The sequence below is a fragment of the Artibeus jamaicensis genome, unplaced genomic scaffold (assembly GCF_021234435.1).
Source record: "Artibeus jamaicensis isolate MK-2021 breed Jamaican fruit bat unplaced genomic scaffold, CSHL_Jam_final contig_354, whole genome shotgun sequence".
Taxonomy (NCBI): Eukaryota; Metazoa; Chordata; class Mammalia; order Chiroptera; family Phyllostomidae; genus Artibeus; species Artibeus jamaicensis.
Genome location: NW_026521803.1, coordinates 45738039 through 45759756, shown reverse-complemented (window position 1 = coordinate 45759756; position 21718 = coordinate 45738039). Strand labels below are relative to the sequence as shown.

At 59.2% G+C, this 21718-nt stretch overlaps 1 protein-coding gene across 5 annotated transcripts in view; it reads left to right on the top strand.

The window, feature by feature from the left end:
• Window positions 1–21718, top strand: part of ZNF516 (zinc finger protein 516) — a 72282-nt gene that overhangs the window by 25595 nt on the left and 24969 nt on the right. For 4 of the 5 annotated variants that reach the window (XM_037145842.2, XM_037145852.2, XM_037145823.2 and 1 more), the window contains exon 2: window positions 12332–14227. In XM_037145842.2, the coding sequence (XP_037001737.2) occupies window positions 12505–14227 (1723 nt within the window). In that variant the 5' untranslated portion in view covers window positions 12332–12504. Of the gene's footprint in view, window positions 1–331; window positions 384–12331; window positions 14228–21718 lie in introns of those variants that run through there. The other variant, XM_037145866.2, reaches the window with a different exon arrangement.

Below are 21718 nucleotides of genomic sequence, written 5' to 3'. Positions count from 1 at the left end.
TTACTAGGAGAAGTTGCTCATTTCAGGCTGGGGTGGGGGGGCTGGTGGAGTTCATAGTTTCTGGTCCCCACAGCACCAGCTTTAAGGGGGAGGACCCCCAGGGGTGCACTGGAGGGTCTTGTTACTCATTTACCTCTCCCTCCCCCCTCCCCACCCCCGGAAACTCGGGTCAGTTCCCAGCGAACGCTTCCTGTGGCGTGTGCAGACCTGGGGCTCGGGCTGAGGCCTGGGAGCAGAAACACTTTTCCCTTGGTCACGTGGCCTTGGATGGTAGCAGAAAGTAACTAAACAAGATCGGCTCGTTGTGAAGCCTCCCGCTCCGCCTCTTCCTGACCTCGGGACGGTAGAAGAACCTTCCCGGGAGAGGAGGGCTGCGTCAGCAGGTCTGAGCCTGAGGCTGGGGAGGGGCTGTGCTTGCCTTTCATTATCTGGGCGGGCTTGGTGGACGGGTGTCAGTCTGCCTCCCAGTGAAACTGCCACTGCCCATCCCGGGGAGGGCGGTCCCCGGTCCCATACCTCCTGGTGTCCCGGCCTCCTGAGTGTGGGTGTGTCCGTCTGTGTGGGCAGAGGGGAAGGTTTTGGTGTTTGGTGGGTGGGTCTCCCAGGAGCGGGGTCATTAGTCTGTGCCCGGTACAGCAGGGGACAGGCATGGACTCGAAGGCTGTGTTTGTGTGTGATGCAGGGGGCACTCTGGAAGCTTCCATGTTGGGCGTGCAGCTCCGTATGAGGAGGGTGGTGTGTCTTCCTCCTGCCCCAGGCGTGTGGGCATTCTCGTTTGACAAAAGCCGTGACGTGGTTTGATGTGAATCTGTAGGAAGGAGTCCCTGAGTTGTCCCCGGGCTGGGCTGGCCATCGGAGTCCCTGAGTTGTCCCTGGGCTGGGCTGGCCATCGTAGGCGTGGGCCGCGGGCTCCCCGGCAGCTGGGAAAGCCCTCGGGGTCAGAAACTCCTTCACACGAGCGCGGATGCCCGGAGGAAAACGGGACATTCGACATTAACACTGGCCTCGAGGGCTGGAGGAGCCAGGGGCAGAGAGAGCCACCTGCAGAGAGGAGGTCGGCACCTGCCCTTGGGCGCGGATGCCCGGTGAGGCCGCCAGTGACTGGCTGCGTTAGATGGGGTGGCCTGGGGCTTCACAAGCGGACTGTGGCTGTGACCGCTGTCCCCTTAGACACCGGGCCTCCGCCTGGTTCTGTGGTCATCCCTCGAGAGTCAAGTTCTGTTGGCTGTGAAACCAGTTCCTGCGGTTCTCTTCCTTCGAGAAACACATGGGAATAAATAGTCACGGTGAACAAGGGGACAGTAACGCCACATGGGCTTGGTGGTCTGGGACGTGTGTCCCTTCCTTTCACTGCAGGTTTTTTTTTAGTGATTGTTTTCCTTGGCAGGTGCTGGACGCAGTAGACTCTGGTTATGCAAATCTAGAAACTCACCCTGACTAACAAGAGGAGCAAATTACTCCACTGTGTCTCCTGAGCTTCTGGGCTTGCGTGAAAAGTCGGAAGAATGGGGTCCATAGGGTTGCGCCCCAGTCTTGCCCCTGGCTGGTGACAACAACCTGGCTGGTGTTTGCCCCTTGCCAGCTGCCCGATACTTGCCTTGTGGTTTTTGGACGGGGTTGGGCTCCTGGAGGCTGATGGTGCCCCCAGCCACCGCCCCATGTGGCTGATGGCCTCGCTCCGATGGCAGGTATGGCCAGGTGTGATTGTGGTTTGGGGTGCAGACCTCTCCCTGGGAGGCTGCAGCTTGTCCGGTAACATTTGAACTGAGGTTCAGTGTCCTTTGCCGCCTGCGCGAGGAGTGCTGTTTGCTGCTGGGGGTCGAGGTCAGGCTCACGGCCGGGGGGGGCCCGCCAGAAGCTCTCGGGGCAGAGGGTCTGGGCAGCACTGACCGCAGTGGCAGGCAGGCGCAGTCCTCGTCTGACGTTGGTGGCCGTGCACAGAAGAGACTCAGACGTGGCTGCATTTTCGGGGGCCAGTTCGTGTGGCTCAGCCCCGGGCGTCTCACACTTGGATTTTGCGGATGACCAGCTTGCTCTAAGTTGTTTGCAGGCACAAGGCGGTGTGGTGTTCTGAACAAGGCCCCAGGTCGACCTCCTGCCCTGGAGACAGGCTGCCCGTGGTGGCCCCGGGACTCCGAAGGGCGGGTAGGGCTCTGCCTGAGCAGTTGGAGGGGGTGCAGCCACAGGAGCTGGGCCCAGATTGGGGAGTGGGGTCCCGCTGGCATCCCCTGGGGTGATGCAGCCTATCTCTCAGGACAGAGGGGGCTTTTGTGGCCCCTCAGATGCGGGGACCAGAGGGGGGGGTGCAGGGCAGTCGCCCTGGCCCCTGTTGCCCCTCCTCGCTGTTATGACTGTAGTAGCAGCTCATCTGGGTGGTGGAGCGGGAAGCATACGTGGGAGCCGCTGTGTTTCATTTCCCAGCACCCGGTGGATTTGGAGGGCTTGCCGCCGCCGTGTCAGGCTGTTTCCTCCCCGCAGGCGTCTGCTCATGAGGGGCCCGTCTGGCGTATCGCCATGGGTCATAAAGCGGGGTCCCGTGGGACGGCCGGAGCCGTAGTGTGCCGTGTGGGCTGCACAGCACGTCCACGAGAAGGGGCCCTGTCACCAAAGAGGCGTTCCTGCTGTCTGGTGCCTGTCACGGCACCGGAGGACTCGGGAGCAGGTCTCCTGGCTGGCGGCCCGCTAGGCCTGTGCTGAGGGTGAGCGTGGGCCTCGGGGCCCCAGATGGGCGACCCAGGAGTAGCCGCTGGACCCCGTCGTGGTCTTCAGGTCCTCGGAAACCATTGGCAAGGACGGTGTGACAGCCGTCTCTGCTCTGTGGCCACAGGACAGGGCTGTGCTCACACAAGCACACACTGTCTCCCCAAATGTCCAGGCCAGGCCGACAGACTTCAAGGCCGATATTTGTCCTCTCTGGGGATGGGGTGGGGGCGTGGCTAGGAAGGAGCTTTGAAATATGAAGAAACATGCCTCGTTGCATTTGATGCTTACTTCTTACCAGAAGCTGTTGCTGGGCGAGAGGCCTCGTTTCTGCAAGGCCAGGTGTAGCGTTTTCTTACCTTCCGTGGTCCAGCAGCACTAGAACGTGATCGTGGGGAATTAAAGTGGACTTTTGCTCATTGGTGCTGTTCTGTTCCTTTGAAGGGACTGTGGACGGTTTTTTATCTCAGAGTCAGAACCCACAGCGTGTGCCACCCAGGGCGCCCGAAAGTGTGGTTTAGACACTTTCGCCCGCTGGACAAACCCTGGGGTGGGGGGACATCACGTTCATGTCGGGAGCCGCTCTCTGCAGCTCAGAAGAGCTCGCTCCTGCAGAAGCTGCACAGCCCCGCCTTTCCCAGAGCGCAGGTGCACTGGCGATGAGCTGGGTCCTTTAAGAAATTGCTCGGCGTTTGCACAGTGGCACCCGAAGTCCTGACTGATGTCGTGCACGGGGTGCCGTCATCGGCTGTTCCCTGAGAGCAGACTCAGTTCGGGGTGTCTTCACAGGCCATGTTTGTAGGCGGTTGGTTGGAGTCCAGCAGATTCGATTATTGGAGTGCTTGCTTTTTGCCCCCATGCGCCCCTCATGCAGGGGGTTTGGGGGCCGACTTCCATGCTGAACGGCAGACCTGAGAAGGCAGCGTCTGGTGGAACGGTCTACGGCGCCCTGCAGACAATTGTCACTCTCCGAGCTCTTGGCAGGGTCTTCCTTTCAGCTGACGGCGGGGCTTCCGGGCTCGTGCACCAGAAGCACAGAAGGGGGGACGAGGCCAGGCGGGAAGAGAGGCCAGCGCGCGTGTGCTGGGGGGACATCCTGCCTTTGCCATTGGTTTCTGTGGAATAAAAGACAGCTCACTCATGGAAATGCATTTTTGTTAAAATATGTTTTGCAATCAGATAATGGAAATTTCTTAAGGATTTGTCCAGTGTACGAGGTTTCACGTAGCAAGAAAATACAGTGAGTTTCTCTGTGTACTGATTGTCTTCACTGCTGATAATTTAAAACTTAAAAAAATTTTTTATTAGGTACTGAATTGGTGGTAGCTTCTGCACTCTGAGTTCAGGGTCAGTAAGGAAGCGGGTGAGCCACTTTCCAATGGGACTTCCCCCTCACTGTTGACCCGAGCCTCCGGCCTTCGCTGTTCGTTTTAAACATAGGCATTCACGAGTCTTCCTTTTCTCTGGTCTTCCCCCGGTTTCAGCGTCTCTGAGTTACTCAGGACGGCGTTCTCATTGTGGTGCGGGGCGTGGCCGTGGAACCCGACAGCACGCTCACGGCACGTGCGGCTCACGCCCCCGTGGCCAGAGAGCGGCCTGTGTTGTGTCAGTGTGCAAAGCCCTGCAGCCCTCGGTATTTTTGTTTGGTGGTATTTCTTCTTATGGTTTTGTAAAGTTTACTTTTTTAAGGACAAATAGGTAAAGTTATTACTTAAGACTTGGGAAATTGTGGGGGAAAAAAGGTATCATGAAGGCATTAATTTTGGAGAGCAAAAGAAAAACAAGTAAAAGAACACTTCTCTTGATATAAAAACTTTCCCCTTATTTCCCCATGGACGCCTCTTTATTAAAGTCTCTATAATTCCATAACTTCGGGTTTTCCGGGACGCTATTAACGACAGGGAGAGCAAGCTCCCACACCCGGCTCCTTTATTCGTGGGCTGCCCGAACATGTTTGGGAACGACTGCATGTTGTGCGTTTTGTGCCCCGTGAGGGCAGATTTGATTGACTCTGTGCTCTGTCCACAGCCATTTCTAGTTTTCACTTTCCTGCGGAGTTGTATTGGTTCACCTTCCTCGCTGCCCGGAATGTGCTTCCGTTCGTCCCTGCCGTCTAGAGGTGCAGAGGGGCCCTGTCTCCTCTCCTGAACCAGGAATTTCTTTGGGCTCTTGACAAACTGTGGGAAACAACTTCACCCAAGGTCACCTGCTTGCTGGACAACCTGCGGTTGTCCTGTGGCACTCGAGCCGCCGCTGTGCGCCGATGTCAGGCTGCAGTCTTGGAGGAGGTGGGAAATCGAAGCCCGCCTTGTTGGAACATCAGGGTTTGTCAGTCAAACCTGAGGACAGACGGCAGTCACACAGTTGTGTTCGGCAAACAACATGTTGGCGTTTGCTGTGATTTCATTGGTGCCGTTAAAAAATTTAAAGGAGGACTTTGTTTTAGGAGATGGAGCTCGCACCCTCCTGCAGGTGGTTCATGCGGGACTCACCTTTAAGATGTTTCCGCAGAAAGGTGTGGGCGCACTGTTCCCCGGCTGCGGGGAAGGGGGCCAGTTAGAGAGGGGTGCACATCTCTCTGCCCCTGGGAGAGTGGGTTTGCGGCCCTTTTTTCTTTTGTGGGGGAGGTGGGGTGGGCTTCATGTGAATGCAGCCGATTCTGGTTGCCTTTATTCATTTCTCCTTATTAGAGTGGAAATGTAGTTTGCTCATAATGGATTATTGATTGGCCTGGGCGAGGCAGCCTCAGGCCTGGTCATTAGGGCCCTTACTCTGCGAGCAGTGAAAGCATCACTTCATGGAGCCACTGGGACCCGGGTCTGGGGACTATAAGCCCGGAATTGTTAATCTCAGGCAGATTGGGGTGTGGGGAGAGGAACTCCTCATTGTTGCTCTGGAATTTCTCCCCATTTGTTCCAAGAATGGGCCTTTTGTCCTCTCAGTCGATAAGCTTGGGCAGGATGTTAATGATGTATTTTAATTCATGGCTCATAATACTACAGTGTGGCCAGCAAAGCGCGGTCATTGTCTGCAGAGGACAGACGCCCAGTATCCTGCCCTGCAGTGCTGGGCATGCCCCGGGCCGAGTCCCCTTCAGAAACCACCCACCCAGCCGGGACTTCTCTTTCTCTGCCCCTTCCTTGTGTTTGGAGCCTTCATACCCAGTCCATGTCCCGAGTGAGCGGTCTGTCAGCTGTGCCCTGCCTGCACCGTCCGCACCTCCCAATGCCGCGCACCTCCAGGGTTCTCCCGTGACCAGGGCTCTGCACTGGGGCACACCTCTGGGACCACAGGCCACTGGCTCGGCTCGGACCCTGCTCCTGCTGCCCACCGACCCCAGAAGGTGACCAGAGTCAGGGAAGGATGGGTGACCAGACATTGAGAAAATCAAAGCAAGCTCTTAGCGTGCTGTGGTTAATTGGTGAACAGGATCTAAAAAAAATACCAACCCAGAGAGTCTCTGAAAACAGCTCGTGCTTCAGGTTGTGCTTTTCCTAACCAGACAAGCAGTGTACCTGCTGTGGGACCTGCCCCGTCCACGTCCGCGGGCCCACTGCCCCTCCTGGCCTCCCCTGCACACCCCCCCCCCCAGCCTCCCCTGCGCCTGCCAGGGCCCCTGGGGCCACTTTCAAAGACACTTGCGGAGTTGTTTAGTTATGAGAATTACTCTAAATGTTAGAGTTTGAAAATCAGCCTTCTGATTCCTCTTTCAGGATAACGTTTGATAGAATTAGCTTTGATAGCTTTGGGGAAATGAGTACAAAACCGGCTGGCTTTTGCTTTGTGTGGGTTTAATCCATAGAGCAGAAGGTGGCAACATTTTCTGTGGATTCAGAAGTAGGCTTACTGTTTGTTCATTCATTTAATTTTTTGAAGATTTTATTTATTCATTTCTAGAGGGAGGGGAAGAGAGGGAGAAAAACAGCACTATGTGGTTGGTTGCCTCTTGTGCGCCCCCTACTGGTGACCTGGCCTGCAACCCAGGCACGTGCCCTGATTGGGAATTGAACTGATGGTCTTTTGGTTCACAGCCCGTGCTCAATCCACTGAGCCACACCAGCCAAGGCAGAAGCAGGCTCGCTGTTTAAAAAGAAAGAATATTTTACCTTTCCCTCCACGGCACCACACGTCAGTGACCGGAAGATGCTTGTTTTTAAAATACGGAAGAAACCCCCCAAGAGCAGGGCTGCTTTTCGCCTTGGGAATCTATGGGGAGGATCCTTGCTACTCTCCCCCCCCCCCCCAGTGATGGGGCTTGGCTGGAGACGGTCGCACTGCACCCCATAGGTGGGGTGGCTTCCTGGGTGTGTCTGGGGGAGCCCAGGAGACAGCAACAGCCTGGATTTTCTTACAATACTGCCTTTCCCTTAAACGGTTACATAGTATTCATTTGCTTTTACTTTCTTTGAATTTCACCAGTCAGCACTAAGGAAGTGAACTTTCCTAACTGCATGGCTTAGAGGCCCCTGCACTTCCTAGGGGCCCTGGGAGGGGAGGGCACCTGCCAGGTTCCCCCAGAGCGGCTCTGCTTTTAACTGCGTTCCCAGGGTTGCAAGTGGTAGTCATTTTTCCTTTTTTTAACTTTCTTTTCTGGTAATTTTTTCCGGTGAAAAACTTTGGAAAAGCCCACAAAAACAGAAAAGTAACTGATGAGCAAAGACACACCCGACCCGCAGGCCCAGCAGTTCGCCTTCTCTGTTTTGCACTCTACTGCAGTGCTCCGTCCTGGTCCCTGAGCCCCAGGTGGCTCCTGACAGCAGTGTCCTGAGGGAGTCACAGCGTTCTCAGTATTTTCTGCCCCCCCCCATGACTGGGGGCCCGTTTTCATGCAGGCCTGGAGCCGGGGAGGCTTGGTCGCGTGTGGGTGACCCGTGCTGGTGGTGCTTCGGCCCAGCGAGCACACAGGTGGTCTGATGGGGCGGATTCTGGCTTAGCGAGCGTCCCAGCCCGTTACTGGGTCCTTTCCCGTGGCTCCGACTGAGTACTGTCAGTGCCAGTGACGAGGAGTCGTTGGGCGCGGCACTGACATTGCGAGTTACTGATGGACTGTAGTACCCGACGCACCCAACCATTCACTGCGTGCTGGACACTCTGCCTTGCTTGCATTCATTTAAGCTTCACAAAACATTGTAACATTGGTGTCATTATTATTATTTATACTTTAAACATGAAGAAATGGTCTGGGGAACAGAGAGGGTGAGACACTGGTTCAGGGTTACCAGCTGGGCCAAGTGAGGGGCGGAGCTTGGTTCGACCTCACGCCATCCGATCTGGAAGCTCGATGTGGAGACTGCCTCTCCCGGCTCTGTGACACCCCCTGTGTGATTGGCCCTGGGCCAGGGTCGGGGGCTCAGCGGGAGAGAGCTGTGTATTTTGTGAGCCTGCCCACACAAAGAGTGTAGTCTACCACGTGAGTGTGCGATGATGGATTTAAGAGGCCGTAATAGGAGTGTGTCCAGGTGCGGGCCGGGGTGGGGCCGGTAGTGCGGAGTGCAGGGCAGGGGCGCTCTGGGCCGACTCGGTCTCGGGCTCATGGGCTTAGGCTCGGGGGGCCCGGAGGTAACTTCGAGTGTGTGTCCCACTGGGGTGTGCACAGGCCACATGGTCGTGGACGGAGGGTCTGGGGGCCTTGCATCCCGGGTGTGGGGCGCGGCCCTTAACAGGCAGGCAGGGAGTCTGGCCTCCTCTGAAGGGCGTGGGGACCTGTGCGGGGTCGAGGTGCCCGGACATGTGTTCTGGAGCTGCGATCATGGCTAGAGGTGAGGGTGTGGTGGGAGTGCGGACCGAGCCAGAGAGACAGCCAGCAGGACGGCGGTTACCGCTGTGTGCCGGCGGGGGGCAGAGGGCATCAGGTCCTGGCACACCCGTGGTGCTCGGGGCTGAGGAGACCCTCTCACCGGTCCAGTTTGGCCCAGAGCATCTGCCGTTTCCCCAGTGACCTGGACGCCCCTGGGAGGACCTAGCCAGGCCTCAGCGGTGCAGGTCCTCCCTTCCCTTCCTCCTTCCAGAAACTCCCACCGGCCCTGCGTGGGCGCGGCCATTATGCTTTTCTCCACGGTGTGTTTCCCTGGTGTCTCCTTCGCCGACTCCTGGGTTCCTCGGAGCGAAGCCCGTTTCTTTGTCACCCTCCATTGTTCGGTTCCCAGGTGCTGCCTGGCGCCCAGTGGCCCTTGGGATTGTGTCAAAGTGCAGTCACTGGGACTTCTGTCCCCGTGGGCATGGGGGTTGGTGGAGACGTAGTCTCCCGCAGATTCTTTGTTGTCCCTTTGGCGACGTTTGAGTGCCATCTCTTAGCTTTGTGGGACTCGCTGTCACACCTGCTGAGGGTGGCGTGAGCCCCGTCTCTGCACAGAGGGCCCCCTGGGTGCTGCAGGAGGTGACCTCTCTGCCTTCGACAGGTCCACGGTGCAGCCCCCAGGGTCCTCACTCATGGAGGTGACTCTCGAGTGGACAGTTCGCCCATGGAGTGAGTGTGCCCCTTGCTCAAGGACTGCCGGCCATCTGGGGGGGTCACTCTGCCCCCTGCTGGGCACCGGGGCCAGGAGGGAGACTCTGGGCATGGCTGGCCGCACCTGCCTGCCCGGACCCTGCCGTGATGGCTCCTGTGGTCTCGGGCTGGAGGGCTTCTCCGGCCGCACCTGCCTGTGCATAGCGCCCATGTCCCTGGGATGTGTCCCGGTGTCCTGAGTCTGCAGTTGTGTCCCCTCGGTCGGCATTTGAGTTTCCCTACTTCTCTGCGCATGAAATCACTGCTCCCAAATAAAACTTGTTTTGTAAACTACAGAAGACGCCTTTAAAAAGCAGCTTCAGACCATTCATCTCCCAAGAAACACGCGTGCGCACACGCAGAGAATGTCCACTGGAAATCCACTGAAAATCCCCGTCAACAAGCCCTTTTCACGCCTAGACAATCCAGGGACGGTCTCATCCTGCACGCTCCCACTGCCTGCCTTGGAGAAGGTTCCGGATGCGCTAACGGCGAAGCTGTGATTCACTGTGAGCGACGTCCGCGTTCCCGGGGCCGGGCTCTGCCTGCGTGTGCGGTGCCGTGTTGCCGCCTGTCAGTGGCCCCCGCCCCCCACGTCCGTGTTGCCGGAAGACGCCCTTCAGGGCCTCGGCGGGGGGAGCCCACGTGGTCCTGTGCACGTTGGACACTGGCTGCCTCGGGGCAGGTATCTGGACTCTCAGCACCTGACACGTGGAGATGCCCTTGAGGTGTGAAGGGTGCCCCCTGAGAGCCTCGTGGCTGGCTTGGGGACCAGGGTTCGCAGGGCCCACCGGCACACCATTCGGTGCTGGCCGTGACCTGTTACACCCGGACGGCGCAGAGGCGGGGTCGTCCGGAGCTGCCACCAGCTTTGACAAGCCCCCTGGGTGGCAGAACGGCCGACTCTCCATCTTGCTGCCTCGACGGACAGGCTGGGAGGTTGGGGGGAGCTCACATCACTTCAGAGCTGCTGCTTCCCAGGCCCAGCTGGTTTTTCCTCTGTGAACTCACTTCTGTATGTTCCTTAAACTTCCAGGGTTTTTACACCCAGATGAGGTCACTAAGTGAAATACAAACTGTGTTTCGTGCCAGTTTTGGGTGTTACCTCACGTTCAGTATTTTGAGGCTGAAATAGGCCCTGGGATAGAAAGCACATCATCTGCCTTTGAAATCATCACAAGTGATACACAGCCACCCAAAATGGGCAGAGACCGGAACTGCTCGGGAGAATAATCGGAATGAACTTGAGACGCCATGGCGGTCCAGTTGGCGTGTGTGTTCATCGATTTTAGGGAGAGTTTCCACGGGTCTGCGTGGGCGGAGTCTGGCTCGGACCCCCTGTCCATCAGGAGGACCGTGGGCGCCCACTGGCCGCAACGCTCCGCCGCCACGGAGCTTAGCGCGGCTTCCCACCTTCTTCCAGAGTCACTGCGCGGACCGCACCGGTCCCCGACGCGCCCGGCCGCTCTCGAGCACGGAGCTTTGCTGAAAGCTGTCTCAGAACACACAGTTCCAACCTAGGCTTGTCCCTCCGTGCGGGTCGGCGGGCCGGGCGTTTGGAGAGAGCAGGAGGCCTCTCTCCTGGACGGCGTGCACGGCCTCGGGGGAAAGTGGAGAAACAGCCGAGCCCCGAATCTCCGCTCCCTGGTGGCGTGTGGGCGACACGCCCTGCGCCCCTCCATTCTGTCCTCAGCTTTCCCTTCCGTGGCTGCTCCCGCGGCTGTGTGGCGGGACGGACCTGCCAGCGCGGGAAGGGAGCCACAGCCAGGTTCCCGGGAGAGAACCTTTCACCTTCAGACTCGAAAGCTGCATCCGTGCACTGGCCACTTCAGAACCAGACGCCCTTGGCCTCTTCACGTTTCCCACACCCCCAAACCCGAGGCCTCTGTGCACGTGAGGTTGTAAGTTTGTAAAAACACAGCATCCTTCCGGTCACAGCTTTCTAAAGAAGGTGTAACCTGGGTGCCTCTGTGAGAAACCGCAGGCACCTTTCGAAACAGCGACTCTGAGACTTCTGTTTAGAGAGGAGGGTTAACAGTCGTGTCCCAGGGGAGCGGCGGGGGTGCTCCCTCCCGTCTCAGCGAGTCCCGGCACTTTCCTGAAAGACGCCGTCCCTCTCATGTGTGCTCCAGTGGGCTCATTTGTTTATATTCCACATGTCCCAGTCAGGTGCAAGTCCCTGTTTTCACTGCACCTGGTTGCTTTTGGTGTGCACCGTCTGGACCTGTTTGGTGGTTAACAGGTGTTTGGCTGGGTTGCCCTCAGCGCAGAGGCTGCCTGCGGTGCCAGGTGCAGCCCTGGACGCCCTGGTTCCTGTCACCTTGGCCTGTGCGTGGGCTGCTGGACATGCCCAGTTGCTTGGGGGAGCTGCTCAGACCAGGGCTGTCCTGAAAGTAACACAGTGCGGCATGCACTGCCACCAGAGAGGGGACCTGGCCTCCTTGGGAGGGTGCTGCGGGATCTGGCCTGAGGACGGGTGGCGAGGCCTCCTGGGGCCTGCAGGGCTTTCTGTGCCTGGGACGCTGCCCTGCAGCCAGAGCTTCTGTGGCTCTCAGGGGCAGGACAGAGGTGGGGTGCAGGAGAAAAAGGACAGGACTGGGGTGGCCACACACACCTGGGGTGGTGTCGGTGAGGCTGCCGGTTCGGGGCGCCGCGCTGGAAGCATCTGAGGGTCCCCTTGCTGCACCTCTTTGCCTCCCTCTCACTGAGTTACCCTTGTTCTTAACCGAAGACTCATTTTTGTGCCCCCTGCGCACCTTGGAAGTGCCCTGCACACCTGCGGGTCACTGGCCATCAGCAGGAGCTCTGCCTCCTGGTGGCCACCATCACCCCCGTGCGGTGCCTCTCTGCTCCTCACGCCCATGGCTCTCTCCAGCCTTTCAAGGTTTTATATCCTTTTGATGAAGCTATTTTAGTGCACGAGCATTTACGTTGGCTTATTTTAATTATTTAACAATCATTATGGAAGATTACTAGTGTGTTGATCTTCGAAAGGGAGGTATTTTTGTACATCTCTGGGTTTTCATTGGTGCCTCTTTTCTTCAGCCAGGGCAGGATCACACGGACCACCAGTGGTGGATGGGATGGGTCCCCATCCCCAGCAAACCTCCCCTCTAAGCTCTCCTCTTGTCTCTTCTGTTCCAGGTGCCTGCTGCCCTCCGCCATGCTCTCCAGGTAGGACATGAACGTGGCTCTGGCAGGTGCGTGTCTGCAGCCCGGTGGCAGGGGGCCTCTCTGAACATGGAGAGATAAGACCTGGTCCTGCAGGCCTGACTGAGAGCCGCACCTGCCCGGCTGGGCGAGCCCGAGTTCTGGAGATGGATCGCGGCCGCGAGGCCGAGGTGGAGCTGCGGAGGGGCCCGGAGGTGGGGGGCGACAAGGCCGTGAGCCACAGCTGCTGCATCTGCGGCAAGAGCTTTCCCTTCCAGAGCTCCTTGTCGCAGCACATGCGCAAGCACACGGGCGAGAAGCCCTACAAGTGCCCCTACTGCGACCACAGGGCTTCCCAAAAGGGCAACCTGAAGATCCACATCCGCAGCCACCGCACGGGGACGCTGATCCAGGGCCATGAGCCCGAGGCCGGGGAGACGCGCGTGTCCGAGGGCCTGGACGGCTGCACCAGCCCCACCAAGAGCACTTCGGCCTGCAACAGGATCCTGAATGGCGCCACGTCACTGGACAGCAGCAAGGTCCTGCTGAGGAGCTGCCGCAAGGAGGCGGAGGGATCCCCGTGCGCCTCGGCGGACGGCCGGGCCGTTGCGCAGTGCTCCTTCTGCAAAAGCAGGTTCCAGCGCAAGAAGGAGCTGCAGCGCCACGTGCACCGGGCGCACAAGCCCTTTAAGTGCCGGCTGTGCAGCTACGTGACGCTCCGGGAGGAGTCGCTGCTGAGCCACATCGAGAAGGACCACATCACGGCGCAGGTGCCGGGCGGCGAGGCCTGCGCGGAGAACGGCAAGCCCGACCTGCCGCTCGGGGAGTTCCCGTGCGAGGTGTGCGGCCAGGCCTTCAGCCAGACCTGGTTCCTGAAGGCGCACATGAAGAAGCACCGGGGCTCCTTCGACCACGGCTGCCACATCTGTGGCCGGAGATTCAAAGAGCCGTGGTTCCTGAAAAACCACATGAAGGCCCACGGCCCAAAGGCGGCAAGCAAGAACAGGCTCAGGAGCGAGCTGGACCCCGTGGCCACCATCAACAACGTGGTGCAGGAGGAGGCCATGGTGGCCGGCCTGGCCCTCTACGAGATCTGCACCAAGTGCGGGAACTTGTTTACAAACCTGGACAGCTTGAACGCCCACAACGCCGTCCACTGCAGGGTGGAGGCGGGCCGGACGCGGGCTCCGGCCGGCGAGGGTGCGCTCGGCCCCGCGGACGCGCAGCAGCTCTTCCTCCAGTGCCTGAACCTGCGCCCCGTCGGGACCGATGCACCCGCCCACGCACAGGCCGGGCAGCGCGTGGCTGAGCTGGACCCGGTCAACAGCTACCAAGCCTGGCAGCTGGCCACCAGGGGCAAGGTGGTCGAGCTGGCTGAGTACCTCAAGTACGGGGCGTGGGACGAGGCACTGGGCGGGGATGTGGCCTTCGACAAGGAGCGGCGGGAGTACATCCTGGTGAGTCAGGAGAAGCGCAAACGCGAGCTGGAGCCTGGTGCGCAGGGCCACCCACGGAAGAGGACAGGCGCACTTGGAGACCCCATGGCCGGGCCCCCTGACCCCCGGCCCACCTCCGCACGCCCCAGCCGCCGTGCCGCCACCCCCGCAGGCCATGGCAAGTCCTCCGAGTGTTTTGAGTGCGGCAAGATCTTCCGCACCTATCACCAGATGGTGCTTCACTCCCGGGTGCACCGCCGCGCCCGCCGAGACCAGGATGTCCCCGGGGACCGCCTGCCCCGTGTCCGCTCAGGCTCCCTCAGTGAGGGTGACTCAGCCTCGCAGCCCAGCAGCCCCAGCTCAGCCTGCGCCGCCACCGACTCCCCAGGCTCAGGCCTGGCTGAGGAGGCTGCGGATGAGAGTGGAGAGGAGGGCGCAGCCGACAGTGCACCAGGTGAGTGCACGCGCCTCTGCTCTGTACCACCAGGTTGCTGGTGGTTGGCACCCAGGTGGCTCAGGCCTGGATAGTCCTGGTGCCCAAGTATCCCATGCCCAGGTAGTCTGGGCTCAGGTAACCCCATACCCAGGTGGCTCTGTACTCAGGTGGCCCCTTGCCCAGGTAGCCCTTTGCCAGGTATCCCATGCCCAAGTGGCCCTGTGCCCTGATATCACTGAGCCTAGGTGTGCCTGGCTCAGAGTCTTGCACCAGATGGGCCTGTGCCCCCGGAGCCCTTCCCAAGGTACTTCTGAACCTGAAAGTCCAGGCCTGGCGGTCCTGCAGCTGGGCGGCTCGGGCTCAGGTAGGTGAGGAGCCCGGGCACCCATGCCAAGGTGGTTGGGGCTCAGCTAGCCCCAAATCCTGCTGTCCCAGGCCCAGCAGCCCCACAGCCAGCTGGCTCAGTGTCCTGCCCCACGTGACCCTTGCCCAGGTGGTGTGGGCTCAGGTAGGCCTGCCCCCGGGTGGCCCAGAATGCGGGCCGGTGGGTGCAGACGCAGTGCCTGTTGCTCCTCTTGAGGCTCCTTTTCACTCATTGCCCAGACACGTTTGCGAAAATGGACACGTTTGACCTATTGGGTTGACGGACCCTGGGGCCTCAGTCATTTGATGGGCCCCGGGTGATGGCCCACCCGCGGGGTGTACCCCGCTCTCTGTCTGCAGTCTCAGTTCTCTTGCCACACTGTGCGCACGCGCCCTCTGCTCTGCCGGTCTCTCTGCACCAGGCAGCCCAGTCAGGGTAACTTCGAATCGCGCACAGTTATAATTAGTCTCCCCGGACCCGGAACCCTGTGGGTCTGGAGACAGCTAATTGGCAAGGGTGACTTTCCAAATAGCAGCCGTGTAAACACCTCAAGCCCTTGGCCAACTCCGTGTCCGTTGTTTTCCTACTTGTTACAGATTTTTAACTTTTTGGTACTTTCTTCGTCGTTTTGTGTTTTGAGGAACCCTTGCAGGTTACAGAGCCTGTAACTTTCTCCACGTGGCCCGGAAGGGTTTTTTCCCCTTCTCCCTGAACTTGGGGTCATGGATGTTGGTTTTACCAGAAAGGTCGGGGGATGGAAGCCGCCACTTCAGGGGGACCCCTGCTGCCTTGTGGGGAGGAAAGCCCACTTGTAGGTGTTCGCACACATCGGCGGTGAGTGAGAACCCGCCACACGCTGCGGCCCCACACTCACCATTGCTGCTCAGTCAGCAGCAGTGGGAAGGAGCAGGAGAAGTTACTGTTTTCTGAGTGCGCGATGCCTGTTCTCTGAGCTTTATTTTTATTATTATTACTATTTTTAAACATTTTATTTATTGTTAGAGGGGAAGGGAAGGAAGAGGGAGGGAAACATCAATGTGTGGTTGCCTTGCACGTGTTCCCTGCTGGGAACTGGCCTGCAATCCAGGCATGTGCCCTGACGGGGAATCGAACTGCGATCCTTTGGTTCGAAGGCCAGCACTCAATCCACCGAGCTACACCAGTCAGGGCAATAATAATAATAATAATTATAATTATAATAATTATTATTATCATCATCATTCTAACAGCCTGCTGTGAGAGCCTGGGCGAGCCCAGTTGCAGCCGCCTAAGTTCTGGTCTCCCCGTGTTCCCATTTTGACAGCCAGACATTTTATTTGTTCGCTTTCCAGTGACACTGTGACCACTTTGGGGACAGGGACAAAGTATTAGGTTGGTCCTCAATCTCATTCATTTTGTACTTTGGTGTGTCTAATATGTGGAAGAGCTCTTGGACCTGCCCCCACTGTTGCGATGGGTCAGAAATGAGCAGCCGTGAGCTGATTCTGTGGCACCCTTAACGGCAGGGGCTCGGAGAGCTCCGATTATTTTCACTATTGATTAGAAATTGTCCTTTGTGTCAAGGTCACTAAATGTTAAAGGTTATTACTTCCGAAGATTATGTGTAGGTTCTCTATAGCACCCTCCTGTTTGAGACATTAGATACCTCAGTCGACTGCAGAACAAGATTCTGGCTGGAAATTGAATTTAACCTGCTCACAGTAGAATGAACAGAACGTTGCCCCTTATGCAGAGGCTCAGAACGAGATTCGTGGCACAACAGTGGCAACGGAACGTTGAGGATCATCGTCAGTCTGCATGTGCCACTGCATGCAGTCAGTCACCCTGGGGACAGTCTCTTTTCCCCTAAAACCACACACTTCTCAGTCCCGGTGGCTCATAGCAGCTGCGTGCGGCCTTGAGTTGCTGAGTCACGCGTGCCCCTCGAGGAGGGAGATTCTCGAACGTGGATTGAATCCCCAGCGGACTGGCTCACTGGTGGCTGCGTTGGAAAAGGAGAGGGGGGTTTGGAGACTCTCCCTTGTGCTGTGGTGCGCCTTTCTGTTCTCACAAAATGCACGCAGCTTCGAAAGGTGCTCTCATTTGCTGTGACTAGGGGGTGGCTTGGATTTTTAAACATCTGAGTGACTCGAAGTTCTCTGAGAACTTGGAGGGGTGACTGGTTGAAAGTGTGGGAGCCAGTGTGTAGCCAGGGAGGGAAGGGTGGTCACAGTGGTCGCACGACAGTGGATCCGGCCGCAGACTCGACCCCAAAATGCAGAGCCTTGTGACCTTCCAGCGCACCCTGTGCTGTCACTTCACCCAGGTTGTGTGTGTGCCTGTGTGTTTGCCACACGTGAATGGGTTTGCACGCTGCTTCTGCATCTACAGAGGCCTTGCGCTGTTAGAGTCACTGGGAGACACGGCTCTGTTTGCACGATGTTCCCCCCCATTGAGGGCTGCTGCCCCCCCCCCCCATCGGGCTCCGACTGTCCCCTTGTGTCTGTGTCCACAGCCAATGGGCCCTGGCAACTCCCATCACTGAGCCCTGATAAGAAGAACAGAGCTGGGGACGAAGTTCCGTCACCCGAAATGTGCTACTTTGTTCGTTTTCAGTCCCCCATCGGGGAAGCGACCAGGCCCAAGCAGAAAGTTCCCAACAGTTAATTCTGTTCGTCAGGGCAGGGGTCCCAGAGGGCCTGTCCCTGAGGGCCACAAAAATCAACATCTCCAAACACAGAGCAGAGTCTGGGCCCTCAGGGCCCAGCACTGGGACAGGAGCTGTGGCTTCCAGCCAGCAGGCCCAAGCAGCCTCTGCTCAGAGAGCCTGGGGACGACTTGGGGACAGTGGGAGGCCACCGAGCACACCTGGGAGGCCCTGCCTCCCACGGTGCCCTTAGAGTTGGTGCCTTTGCGAGGAGCCCCTTCCCGCGGCCCTGCCTGGTGCGGGGGGCCGTCCCAGGGGTGGGAGCACCCGATGCAGAGCTCCCAGGAGCCCGTCTCTGTGAGTCACCAGTGTATCGTTTCTACAGAAGTGTGACTGCCCCAGGTGTGGGCCATTGCCTGTGGTTCTAACTCCTGTCCCATCGGGTCTGCAGACCATGGAGCTTACCCTCTGTACTTACTTGGGTGAGGACCCCTGTGCCTTAACTGGTGAGACCCCCGTTGTCATTGACGTTGCGTGATGTTGCAAGCACATGACTGTGTGTGACCAAGGAGGGTGGTGGACTGGGCGGCACAGCCTGACGGAACAAAGAGCTGGGAACCAAGATCGCAGCACCTGTGCCGCTGGAGGGGTGAAGGGGTACATGTCAGAGAGAGACAGCGTGGGCTGGGGGGGGGGATTGGAGGGGGAAACGGGGTCACTGTGGCCGGTCTCTGTCCCCTGCCTCCCGTCACTGCACCGATACCGTGGATGGAAGATCCACAGTCTCTGGTTCTAAGATGTTCTTCGCTGGGCACGTGCCTCGCGTCTGGCCTCGCGTCCCCGAGTGCACGCTGGCCGGCGGCGAGGGCCGGGCTCGGCCGTGTGGCCAGCGCAGAGGCTGGACTGCTGTGGCTGTGTCTCTGTGTCTCTGCAGTTGGAGCGCTCACGGGAACAGCTCAGGGGTGCGGTCCTGTGTCCGCCTGCTGTATCCGGGTTTAGGGGAAGCCCAGCTGACGAGGTCGGGTGAGGGGTGTGGGCTGGGCTGGTGGCGAGGACGGTCTGGGCAGCAGAGTCCAGGGGGTGGGCGGAGGGCAGGCGGGTTCCCGGTCACAGACGAGCTTGCACAAAGTGCTCCCGAGACGGGGACAGCAGCCCTCAAGGCTCCTACTTGCTCCAAGATGAAGGTGCCTGTCGGTTGGGGCCAGATGAAGCGAGAGTAGAAAACCCTGGTGTTTACTTACTGGTCGTAAAACACAAAATTCCTTAAGAAATGCACTTGTGCGCACTTGGCTGTGGAGCGCACAGCACCCGGTGGGCCCGTCAGCGTCCTAGCAGCCAGAAAGGGCCCTTGGTCAGCGCTGCAAGCACCCGGGCCCCCTGACGCCCGGGTATGACGCTGCCGCACCCGGTGTGCTGACCGGAGAAATGCCGAGTCAGGACGGAGAGTGTGTCTCCCTGACCCCGAGTCTCCCAGCAGTCACCTGTGTGTGTGGCTCGTACACTCGTGTCGGCTTGAACAGAGCACCCGTTCCCCGCCCTCCGGGGCGAGTTCATTGGTCTGGGGAGGACGGTGTCAGCGGCTGCCCTCTGGGACTTCCTGTCGCTGAGTCACACGTGTGGGATCTCCGTGCTCAGTGTGTGGAGCAGACGCCATGCACGTGTTTTGGTTTGCTAGCAAAATCCAAATGCTTCATTTATTTTCTTTCTCTCTCAATTTTTTGTTGACATACAATAGAATCCCAGGACTTCAGGCAGGAGGATGGGAGCTCAGAGGTGATGGTTATGCCCCCCTGGCCCCGATTCGTCAGTGAGGAAACCGAGGCACAGGGAAGTCTGATGATCTGCCCAAAGCCCCATGGAGGGTCTGTCGCCCAAGCACAGGGTGGTGGGTGGAAGGCCCGTGAGCCCAGGCCTAGATTGTGGTTTTTCTTCTGCACTGAGTGGTTGTGTGTCATCAGGAAGTTCTTCGGTTTCCATGGTGACAGTGAGGGGCCATGACGCCTGCGGAAGGGGGTGTCGTCAGCACGTTCCCGTGTGTGCCTGGCATCCTGGGTGTTCGTACACACGGCACTTCCTGGCGCTCCAGTCAGAACCGGGACTGGGGGCCGCAGGGTGCGGTTCCCATCCGAGGGCCGGGCTCCTGTCCTGGTGTGTCACTTGAGGGGCAGTGGCATGTGGCCGCAGGCTGGCTCCAGCTGCACTCGCGCTGTCACCATGGGTGGGACGAGAGGTGGCTGCACTCGCCCGCTCGGCGGAGGCCAGTGTTCTGCCGGCGGGTGGCTGGTGTCACCCTGTCACCGCAGGAGGCTGCCTGCAGGAAACACCGAGTGGCTCTTCTGGACCGCCAGCTCCTTCCCCGGGGTTTCAAGGTCACCACTCAGAGCTCTCGGCCTTCTCCAGGTCACTTGAACTTCGAGTCGTGACATTTCACAGACTCAGAGCGCTCAGAGAAGACTGTATGTGTGATCTCGCAGTACTGAGTAGCAACAGCTGGATTTGGGTCTTCAGCGCAGTCCCCAGAGACGTGACCTTGCACGGGAAGGGAGTAGATGGCACCAGATCAGGCAGCGTCTGCAGAGCCGGTTGCTCTGCTCTGGCGCTGAACCCTGGGCTGCAGACCAGCAGGGTGGGGGGGGGGCGGGGCTGAGGGTCAGCCCTGGAGGAGGAAGCCCCCCATGGTGGAAGCAGGTTCTTGCCTGGTGAACTGTGGCCAGGGCTCCCTGGGCGTCACCCCGAAGATGCTGCCTGGTCTCAGATCTGTCTGGGACACATGTCGCCGTCAACAGCACTTCCACCGCTGCCGATGCCAGCGACCTGGCTGTCCCTGTGTGCCAGGAGGTGGCCGCACCTGCTGTTTCAGGTCATTGCCAGTGTTGGGGAAGCCCAGACGCTGTCCGGTGGGACCAGGGGGTGTTGGGGCTCCTAACTCGGGCTTTCCGGGACCACGGCCGGGGCCACCCCCACCCCTGCAGTCCTCACTGTCCTGGGTGGGCTGCTCCACTTGCCCTGTGTGGCCTGCACGGCCTGTTGCAGTGGCGTGCGTGCTGGACGCCCATCCCCGCCCCTTGGCTGGTGTCCCCCTGGAGCCTGCACCTGTGGTGCCCGGGCAGCGACCCTCTCTGTTCTGGAATGTGGGCATCGGCGCCGTGTCTGGACCTCCTCCTGCTGTGCTGACTTCCCTCGTCTCTCGTGCACCCATGACCTTGTTGAGGGCCGGGGTCAGCCTGACGTGTCCATGGCACAAGCCGCGGCTGGCAGCCCCAGGCAGCTGGACTAGGTTCACCGCCAAGGCCTGCAGGGAGCTGTGCCGTCGGGGTCACCTCGGGGGGGTGACTTTGCACAGGAGTTTCTCTGTTGGTTCCCTGGAGGCCGCGTCGCCTGTGACAGTAGTGAAGCCTAGTTGGTGCCTGTAACGCTGCTCGTCGGTCACAGCAGCGATGGCTCCACTCAGAGCGTTGACCAGGACCCTGGTATGTTGCGTGAGCTCGAACCGGCACCCTGGCCTCTTGGGGTGGGCAGGGCCTGGCTGCATTTTTTAGTCACTTCTGCTGAGTTGTCAGACAGGGTCAGGGAAGGCGTCTTTCTTGTCCTCAGAGGCGCCTCACCTGTAGTCTCAGTCCTGTGGACAGACAGTGGAAATGGTGGGCTCTGGACTTGGCAGCGCCCACTTGCCCCCCCCAAGCGCAGGGCCCGCAGAGCAGGACCCATGTGGTGCCCGGCTGTGGCTGTCAGGGCAGCGGGTGGCAGCGGGTGGCAGGTGGTGGCATTGGTACACCAGCGCTGGTACCTGTGGTGGCCGAGGGGTGTCCCAGGGCCTGTGAGGGCCCCTGGGGCGTGGCGCCTGGAGGAATAACGGGCCTGTCCGCTGTCCTCTCCTGGGAGGGAGGTGCTTCCTGAGCAGGGGGAGAGGCTGCAGAGACCCTGCCAGAGCTGGCGGCCGCCCACCGCCCGGAGAAGCAGGCCCTCCTGTCCCTGCCTGGGCTGAGCCCACTGTGAGCGGAAGGGCTGGCTTGTGGCCCAGGAGCTCGGCAGCAGCCCCCCCCCCCCCCGTGCCTGCAGCCCCCTGCCCCTGTGCCTGTGCTGCTGCTGTAGGAACCTCTCAGGGGGCCGGGTCCCCTACGGAGTGCAGCGCAGGCCGGGTCCTCCCGCCAGGGCCTCTCTGCTCAGTGGGCCGCCGTTCCGTCTGCATCTGTCTGGTCTCTGTGCTCCTGGGGTGCGCACTGAATTATTCAGGGAGTTTAGACTCTTCCCGAGCACCACTTAGGTCACGTTAGCTAAGTGTCTCTGTGGTGCACGCCTCTCTAGCAGGCTTTTAATTTTTCATGTGTGAGTTTAGGTTTTTTTTTTTTGGTTCTTAACATCCCGTGTGCTGGACCTAATCAGAGGCCAGTTTTGCAGGCTGCTCCCTGGAGCTGGTTTTGCATGCACATTTACATAATCCTTGGCCCATCTATGTGGTTGGGGGTTTTCCATTCAGGTTTCACTGGCATTAAAGAGGCTGAGGCACTGTACAGATTAG